A 10,598-nucleotide genomic window follows, 5' to 3' on the forward strand; every position below is an offset into this window, starting at 1 on the left:
TTCATTTGAGAATGAGGGGAGGGAAGGTAAAAAGCTAGAGTGTTCTGACCATGACTAATAGTCTCAACCTATTTCCCTATTTCTTCTTGTTGTGAGGGTGATTTATACCTGATTTCTAGTGCAACTGAACAAATCAGTCCTACAGATTAGCTATTCATAAACATGACTGAAATTTACATTGAAGTGCAATCTGAGAATTGGAGAAATAAACATTTTCCAACCTCCCAACCTTCAGTATAATTCTGCCTTCAAATATTGTTAGTGGACACAAATCTGCTTTTCTAAAAGTATCACAAACCATTTATATGCATTCAAAACTCTCTCCACTTTATTTTATTACACTAGTAATATCCTATCACTACTCCCACATGTTATTTCCTTAAATACCTTAGCTCTGGATGGCAGAACAGTGAACTGAATATGAACCAGTCCAGGTGTTCAGAATCCTGGTTAAAAAAATATCACGACTGAACAATATATGTACGTGCACAGTCTTCAACTTTGAAATCCCTTGATATCTATACTATTGAACTGGTCGTTTAAGAAAAATATGTGTTATATGTCTCAAGGGGATGTTTCAGAACATTGAAGGCACAGATGCTTGTATAGCAATCAAGGTAACCTAATGAGAGGAGGAAAAAGAGTAAAAGGTTTCCACTCTTATAGCTACATGATAATAAATAAAGGATTTATTCCATAAATTTGTATCTATGCATGCATTTATCTATGAGAATGTACTCAATGGAGAGGAATTCCAATGAACATAAATCAGTTTTAGTAAAAGTGGATGATTTCAGTACTTATTGCAGAGTATTGTTTCTTTCCATGGAAGTCATTCTAAGACACAAGTTGAAAGGTCTTCAATACAGAATGTTTCAATCACTCACATATTCATTAATTTATTCTTTTATTTGTTTTATTTTGTCATGTCTAAACCATCATAAGGATCTAGTACTCCCTAAATCATACTGGGAACTTTCAAAAATCAGATAACATGCACCCTGATTTTCAAGAAATTTACTTTCAAATGAATTTGTTGTCCAGTTGCTAAGTCATATCCAATTCTCTGTGATGCCATGGACTATAGTACACCAGGCTTCCCTGTCCTTCATCGTCACTCAGAGTTTGCTCAAACTCATGTCCATTGAATTCGTGATACTGAAGGTGAGGAATATTATGGCTTTCTAAGATGACATCAAAAGTTCTGGTTTGTTATGCATATGTGTTAGGTTAGGAATAATTAAATATAAAAGTGATGATTACGATAGTAGCAATAATAAAATACAACAATTGATTCTAGATTTACATTCCTTCAATTAGACAATAACAGTAATATCCATATATTCTGATTAATGTGTAAAAATAAAATGACTTTGGAAGGAGATTAAAAACACCATTAATTTCTATAAAGTGGAGGTAACATTTCTCTTCTGATAAATATTTCTCTATCAAACTTCTTAATATACATTAGTATATGTGTTTTTGACAAAAACTTGGATGACAGCATACTAAAGGTAAACTCTGCAATTTTCTTGGGCAGCTAAGATTTTTTTTTATACAAGAAATGATAATATTAAATATACATATAGAAAAATACTTTGCTTAATATTTTTACTTTTATTTAAGATGAAACACATAAAATGAATTATTTTAACAATTTATAAATGGACAATTCAGCATTTGTTAGTACATTCACAATGACGTGTAACCACTACCTTTCTACCTAATTGTAGAATATTTTCATTGCATTAAAAGCAATGTTTATACTCTTTAAGAATCATTTTCTATTGCCTGTTTCCTTCAGAATAGGACAAACACTAATTGGCATTCTTTTCTATGACTTTTATTCTAGCCATTTCATGTACATGGAATGACAAAATATGAACTATTTTTATCTGACTTTTTTCACTTAGGATGTTTCAAAATTCATACTTTTGCATGTATTGATTCCTTTCATTGTGGTGTTTAATTTTATTTGTCAACATGATTGCCATGGTGTGCCTAGATTAAACATTATTTCTGGGTATGTCTGGAGATTGCACTAAATGTTTAGCTAAGCTGCCTCATTGAATCTCTGCCTCTGCCTCCATTTGTTTGGTTGTGGGATCCTCACACTAATACTACATCCCCGTGTAGTTGCATGTCCTAGCTAACTGCTCACCAAGTCAGAAACAACTGTTAAGTTCCTAATGTGATTTTTCCAAAAGCCCTGTTACCAAATCTCTCCCACTTCCCAGGACCTGCCACTTGTTCACCCTTAGATAAGACCCCTGTAGATCTACAAAACTTCTTTATGGTAAAAAATTGACTGATATATGCATTTGCATATTATTTGGAAAGAACTGATATTTTCATATTCATGAGCACTGTATATTTTTTCATTTAAATATTTATAAATTATTTCATCAGTACCACATAGTTCTTTATATATTATAATATACATATTATTATATGATAACAATCATTGTGGATGGTGATTGCAGCTGTGAAATTAAAAGACACTTGCTCCTTGGAAGAAAAACTGTGGCAAACCTAGTCCACTTAGTCCACCAGGCTCCTCTGTCCATGGGATTTCCCAGGCAAGAATACTGCAGTGGATTGCCATTGCCTTCTGCAGGGGATCTTCCTGACCCAGGAATTGAATCGGGGTCTCCTGTACTGCAGGCAGATTCTTTACCAATTGAGCCACCAGGGAAGCCCATGGCAAACCTAAACAGCGTATTAAAAAGCAAAAAAGCAGAGACATCACATTGCCAACAAAGGTCCATAGAGTCAAAGCTATAGTTTTTCCAGTAGTCATAAACTGTGGTGCTGGAGAAGACTCTTGAGAGTCCCTCGTACAGATCAAACCAGTCAATCCTAAAGGAAATCAATCCTGAATATTCATTGGAAGGATTGATGCTGAAGCTGAAGCTCCAATACTTTGACCACCTGATGAGAAGAGCTGACTCGTTGGTAAAGACACCTGATGCTGGGAAAGATTGAAGGCAGGAGGAGAAGGGGATGACAGAGGATGAGATGGTTGGATGGCATCATCACTTCAATGGACATGAATTTGAGTAAACTCCAGGAGATGGTGAAGGATGGGAAAGCCTGGCATGCTGCAGTCCATGGGGTCTCAAAGAGTCGGTCATGACTTAGTGACTGAACAACAACATTTGATCATAACATATAAGCATAATCACCATTCTACTTTCAGATTCTATGGGAAGTACATTAGGTACTTCATATAATAGAATCATGGCCTCCCTGGTGGCTCAGATGGTAAAGAATCTGCCTACAACACAGGAGACCTGGGCTCGAATCCTGGGTCGATATATCCCCTGGAGAAAGGAAGATTCCCTGGAGAAGGAAATGGCTCCCCACTCCAGTATTCCTGCCTGGAGAACTCCATTGGTAGAGGAGCCTGGTGGACCACAATCTGTGGCGTCACAAAGAGTTAGACACGACTAACAAGGGCTTCCTTAGTGATTCAGATGGTAAAGAAATGGCCTGAAATACAGGAGACCTGGGTTCAATCCCTGGGTTGGGAAGATCCCTTGGAGAAGGGAATAAATACTCACTCCAGTAGTCTTGCCTGGAGAATTCTATGGACAGAGGAGCCTGGTAGGCTATAGTTCATGGGGTTGCAAAGAGTTGAACATAACTGAGGTACTAACACTTTTTTAAACATAGTGGAATCATATTTGTCCTTCTGTGACTGGTTTGCATTTATGCCTGAAAATTTCATCATGTATATAAACTACATTGTTTGTGATTTTGTTTGTATTTAAATTTTTGTTGAAGTATAGTTGGTTTACAGTGTTGTGCTGGTTTCAAGTATACAGGAAAGTGAATCAGTTATATATGTGTGTGTATGTGTATATATACATGTGTGTGTGTGTGTATGTGTGTATATATATATGTATGTGTGTGTGTGTGTGTATGTATGCATATATATGTACTTCCCCTGTGGCTCAGCTGGTAAAGAATCTGCCTGCAATGCAGGAGACCTGGGTTGGGAGGATCACCTGGAAAAGGGAAAGGCTACCCACACCAGTCTGACCTGGAGAATTACGTGGACTGCACAGTCCATGGGGTCACAAACAGTCTGACATGACCGAGCGACTTTCACTTTCATATGCATATATATATATATATGCATGTCAATTCTTTTTCAGATTCTTTTCCCATGTATATTTTTTATAGAATATTGAGTATAATCATGAGTAGAGTTCCCCGTGCTATACAGTAAATCCTTGTTAGTTATTTATTTTATACATAGTGAAGTGAAGTCGTTCAGTCCTGTCTGACTCTTTGAGACCCCACGGACTGTGTAGCCCACCAGGCTTCTCTGTCCATGCAATTTTCCAGGCAAGAATACTGGAGTGGGTTGCCATTTCCTTCTCCAGGGGTTCTCCCTGACCCAGGGATCCAACCCAGGTCTCCTGCATTGCAGGCAAACGCTTTACCATCTGAACCACCAGGGAAGCCCATTTTATATGCATAGTAGTGTGTATATGTTCATTCCAATCTCCTAATTTATCACCTCCTCCCACATTTCCCCTTTGGTAACCAGAGTTTGATTTTGAGATACATGAGTCTTTTTTATTTTGTAAATAAGCTCATTTGTATAATTTTTATTAGATTCCACATGTAAGTGATATCATATGATATTTGACTTTCTCAGTCTGACTTATGTCACTTAGCATAAGGATCACTTATTTTCATGCATACAAACCATATTTCCTTACTTAGGCATACATCTATGTACATTTAGCTTTTTTTCACATCTTAGATACGGTGAACAATTCAGTAATGAACATGGAAGTGTATATATCCCACTGAGATCCTATTGTCAGTTTTTGAGGGTAAATAACAAGAACTAGGATTGTTCTACCTTGCAATAATTCTATTTTCAATTTTTTGAGGCCTCCCTACTCTTCCCATAGTGGCTGCACATTTTTGTATTCTCATAGAGGAGTTCACAAGAGTTCCAATTTCTTATTATCCTCACCAACAAATGTTTGCTAATTTTTATAATTGTCATCCTAACAGAATGTGAAAAAATATCTCATTGTGATTTTGATTTGTCTTTTTCTGATAATTAGTGACAAGCATCTTCTTATGTATCTGTTAGCAATTTTTATGTCTTCCCTCAAAGGAGTGAAGAAAATCATAACATGTATTGTGCATCTGTAGTTTTTAAATGGTAGTTTTTTTAATTAATTAATTTATTTTAGTTGGAGGCTAATTGCTTTACAATATTGTGGTTGTTTTCACCATACATCAACATGAATCAGGGTGTACAGGGTGTGGTGTTTCAAGATACTGGAAATGCAGTATTGCATTCTTTATTCCTTAGAGGTAGCGTTAGATGAACCCATAAAGAACTTTATTTGTTATTGTGGAAGTCCTTAGTGAGATGGACAGAATCAATTTCAGTTAATGGAAGGGATGACAAAAGGAAAACGAGGGAAAGAGTGATTTTAAATTGAGGAGAAAAAATGGAGAGAATGTTGAAAACTCGTTTTAGAAGTTTAGAGGTCAAGGTGAACAGAGAAAAGGGATGATACAGGGAGGATAATTGCAATTTAGGGGGTAGAGTTGTTCTGTAGGATTTTACAAGATAGTAAAGAAAAACAATTAAATAATTCAATGCAGTTTGGTGTGTGTGATTAACTGAATTGGGGAGAGACAATGTGTGCTTTTTTCAGTTGAAAAGAGAGATAAAAGAAAAGATTCAGTTTACTCTAAAATTCTTATATAAAATTGACTAAGTTCTGAAGAAACTAATAAAAAGTACCTTTTCCTTTAGTGCCTCACTTGTTCATTAATTTGGAATAATCTTAATGATTAGTCCCTGACTTGTCTATCAGAATTTTAGTTAACTGAAAGATTTCATTTTATTAGTTAACAATTGGAGATAAGGTGAAAAAAGTCAATTTTGATCCAATCTCATGCTGTTCTTATAAAAATAAGTTATTTTGCTTTTGTAGATTTGCTTGAGACTTATCTACCTCACCTTCCAGGTTGTGTGCTTTCAAATACACTTTCGAAGGAAAATGAACACCAGATTAATCTGTAGTATAATAGTGTGTGTAGTCTGGCTAAGAGAGACATATTCAGTGTAAAGTAAGATTCTAATAAAATTCCCAGAAACTTAAAATTCATCATAGGATACTTTCTACCTGTTCCTTGGAAAGAAAGAGGTATTTTGTTAATGACTAAAAGTAGAGAGTATATATTTTCAGGGGAAAGTCATAACTGGCTATCTGATTATTAAATTCACTATTTAAAACAAAATCATGTCCTCCCATTTTATTCACCTTTTTGTGAAAAATGGTCTAATTTGTTTATGTTCAAGAAAACGTGGGTTAGTTATTAGACTGATCTTTCACAGCCAGGAGAAATAAGAAATTCATAGAAAGATTGGTGGGTGTGCAGGTGACACTGAGATTTTCATGACAGGACATGCATTTGTAGATGCACTTACTGTTACATAAGTTGAATTTTAATGGCCAAGATAGAACTTGCAGAAAGATTTTGCCAACTCCCGCCTCAGCATGTAACTAAAAGTCATCTTTCTCTTCTTTCCTGGGAATGCCCACTCAAATGTTTTGGGATTTGGTATTCTTAGAACCTGAAAGGATTCCTAAAACACAGTCTCTTATCTGCTTGGTTTTCACTCCATACACAACAGGATTCATAGTTGGAGGCAACAGTAGATAAACATTGGCCATAATGATGTGACAAGAGGGAGGCACTGTGTGGCCCCCAAAGCGATGGGAAAAGAAGGAGAAGAAGGCTGGGCTGTAGGAGAAAACTATAGCACAGATGTGGGCAGTGCAGGTGCTGAAGGCCTTCCGCCGAGCTTCTGCTGAGGAGAGGCTGACCACCGCCCTCAGGATCATGGTGTAGGAGACTGTGATGCACAGGATGTCAAAGCCTCCAATCAGGAGGGCGACAATCAGACCATAGATAGCATTGACCTTGGTATTTCCACAAGACAGCTTGGCCACAGACATGTGGTCACAATACGTGTGGGGGATTACATTGCCTTTGCAGTAGGGCAGGCGCTTGGTGAGGAAAGGGAAGGGAATGATGAGCAACACCCCTCTGAGAAAGGTGGAGAGACCCGCCTTTGCAATGACGGGATTTGTGAGGATAGTTGAGTAGCGCAGAGGGTAGCAGATGGCCACGTAGCGGTCCAGGGCCATGAGCATGAGCACCCCAGACTCCATCCCTGTGAAGGTGTGGACGAAGAACATCTGGATCAGGCATCCATCAGAGCCAATTTTCTTGAGATGAAACCAGAAGATGGAGAGGGCTTTAGGGACTGTGCTAGAGCACATGACAAGATCAGTTAGGGAAAGCATGGCCAAGAAGTAATACATAGGTTTGTGCAAGGAGTCCTCAGAGTAGATGAGGTAGAGGAGTCCACAATTCCCTGCCATAGCTACAACATACATGGAGCAGAAAGGGAAGGAAATCCAAATATGCACATCTTCCAGTCCTGGGACTCCATTCAGAATGAATGAGGGTGGGACCCACTCTGTTTTATTCAACTTTAGCATTATCAAATAGACTTAAACTTTATGTGATTTTTCCTAGAGTAAGATAAAGACAAGAGAAAATATAGTTTATGGTTACTTTCTCTTTTTCTATGTTTTAAAATTCTGTAGTTTATTTGATCAAACAGTCAACTTTCCTGAGTGACCTTGAGTATGTCTCCTCTTTATTTACTGATTAGTTCATTTATTCACTCAACAAATTTTTATTAAGCAATTCAAATTCACATCACAGACACTGATTCAAAATTGTCTTTTAAAACTAGTTTTTCACCCTCATAGATTTATAATAAAAAGTAATTCTGTTATATCTTCTCTAAAGAGATTTTGAATAGAAAACTTCATTTGTTAATAAATATATAGATCTCCCTGTGGATGTGATCTTAGTGTCCTTTGGTCACTCTACCCATGAACCAAAAGATATGAGGACTTTAAAAATTCTATTTTTGTTTAATAGCTGATCTTTGATATTTAATTATTGAGGCGCTGTTTGAAACCTTTTGTAAATATTAAATTATTCATTTCTCAATGGAGATTGGGGTCTCACAAATCAGAAAAAAGGTTTGATTTGGTGTTTTCACATTTAAATTGAGTAATTTTTGCATTTTCTTATGATGGTCTATGTGCACTTATTAGAATGCTTTTAATTTCTAATCAGAATAATCTAATCAGAATAGGTTGTAAATGGCTAATCTTGTTTAGGATGCAAAAATATATCAATGGTAATGAATTTTTTTTTTTTCACTATGTCTTTCTACCAGTCTTTCTACTTTATCTTTAAACATTGTCCTCTGAGATTATCTACTATCTAGCAAAAACAAAACAAACTAGTTTCACACTATTATACTTTACTAAAAGAATTTGTGTATTTTGCCTTGATTATGCTTGTTTCTCTCGTAATATTTATCATTCAATAAATATATTGATATCTCCAATTTTTATTGTTTTCTCATTGGTTGTCTCTGATCTTTCAAATTTATATTTTCATATATTTCACAATGGAACACATGTTAGTTGAGTTCTAGTAAGAGACAATATAAATAAATGCAACTTTACTTTACATTTGATATTTCTGATATTTCTTACCACCCATCAAATTTCTCATCTAAGAACACAATTAATTAATTCCAAATTCCATACTTATGGCTAAACTCATTTTCAATTTAAGTATTTGAGATAAGTAAATGCTATCTCATCCTTTCATTAATCTTTTAATTTCTCATATGTATGTATTGAACATCTAAAATGTGACAATGTGGAGAACAAGGGTTTCACTCATTAAGGACATGAGAGTTAACGGACAAAGATGCATACAATTTATCATAGTAACTATAATAAGAATTAAAATAAAAGTATGTGCAACCTCTTAAATGAGCACTGGACTATTAAAGTGGATGTTTATTGTTGTTGATGGAGTGTTGAAGGAGGAATTGGTGATAACAAAGAAAGACGATATTGAAGAGAAGGTGTTTGATACCTATTTGGAAGGAAAAACATGCTATAAAGGAGACACATTTTTAAAAGGAATTCCAGAGAAAAGAATGGAAGATTTCCATACTTCCATAAAAGTATGGAAATCAAATGATCAAGTCTGTGAGAAGTCACTGGGGTGGAGGGAACAAGTGATAATTTAGATGTTTGGCCAGGAGGTAAACCACAAAGAATCTTGCAATTATCAGATAATAGGAACTTCATTGATGCTAAATAATAAGTGATAAATAATTCATAAATATCCAGAGAGCCATTAGTTAACTTCATGGTGCTTGGAAAGCACTGGCAATGAATAAGCTAGAATCCTCTCCTACCTCTCCCTTAAGAAATACGGTCTGCAGTGTCTAGAAGTTAGGTCAGAAGAAGGAAGGAAAAAATTTAGTGCTATTGTAGTCTCTGCTAAAAAGGTAAGTAAAATGAGCTTCATGCAAGCCTAAGGTTGACTGCAAACAACAGATAATAATTTAGCCAGTGGGCTCTAAATCACCAAAAGTGTATGTAAGCTTTATACTTAGTAGAATGAAAATAACTCTGTGACCAATTTCCCAAGGGAAAAAAAATGGTTTCTATCAAACACCTTCTTAATAACCCTATAATGACCGGAATATGAAATAGTTTATCCGATTTTTCATAGACACATGGTCAACTATCATGATGGAAATCCCACCAATTTATAGGATAGAAAATTGGATTCTATAGTTGATTTTTGCAGTTCACTTAATCTCCTTGAGGTTTTATTACATCTCAACCTTTCCAAGATCAGGTAATACAAGAAGAGCAGTATAGAAGAGAAATATATAGATTTTAACCTTATCATTCCATTTCTTAAAGATATGCATGAGGATAATTTATATAACTTCCTTAAAAAGCTATTACTCATCCCTTTAAATGTGGTTAAAAATACTATTATATGAAGTACAGAGCCCAGAAACCAAATTCTGAAACACACATTAAGCCATTTAATTTATGACAAAGGAAACACTATGGATTGGGAGAAAATACACCATTTTCAATAAGTATTACTGGAATACTTGGATATACATTGCAAGAAAAGATACACATTTTGTTCATACAACAGTTTTTTTTTTAATGTAGAGTTAAATGTGAAATGCAATATGCATATCTTCTTTAATATCTGGAATAGACTACAAAAGGTGCTACCCACAGAAAAATGACAGAGTGAATTAAATTAAAATTAATTTTTTAAATTAAAAAGCACTGCTGAAAGTGTGAAAAATGAGCCACAGACTAGGAGACGATATTTGCAACACATAAGTTGAACAAAAATTAATATTCAACATATCTAAAGTACTCTTACAATAGCAATAAGAAAAAGAGGGAGGGACAAATTACATAAAATATATATTTCACAAAAGAGGAAAAAAGTGACAGTAAACATATAAGTAGTCACCAATTTTTATAATAATTTGGAAAATAAATGTAATTTGAATGTCTCATGGCATAGAAACACATACCAAACTAGATAGTTAAAATGAAAAAGCATAAAAGATACCAAGTATTGGTGAGGACATGGAATGACTGGAATTCTCAAACACT

At 35.2% G+C, this 10,598-nt stretch overlaps 1 protein-coding gene across 1 annotated transcript; it reads right to left on the reverse strand.

The window, feature by feature from the left end:
- Positions 1-6,590: 6,590 nt before the first annotated feature.
- Positions 6,591-7,556, reverse strand: LOC133053870 (olfactory receptor 52N4). The gene has a single exon (XM_061138304.1). The coding sequence runs from the start codon at positions 7,554-7,556 to the stop codon at positions 6,591-6,593; it is 966 nt and encodes a 321-aa protein (XP_060994287.1).
- Between the last annotated feature and the right edge of the window lie 3,042 nt (positions 7,557-10,598).

Source organism: Dama dama, chromosome 1 (genome assembly GCF_033118175.1).
Source record: "Dama dama isolate Ldn47 chromosome 1, ASM3311817v1, whole genome shotgun sequence".
Taxonomy (NCBI): Eukaryota; Metazoa; Chordata; class Mammalia; order Artiodactyla; family Cervidae; genus Dama; species Dama dama.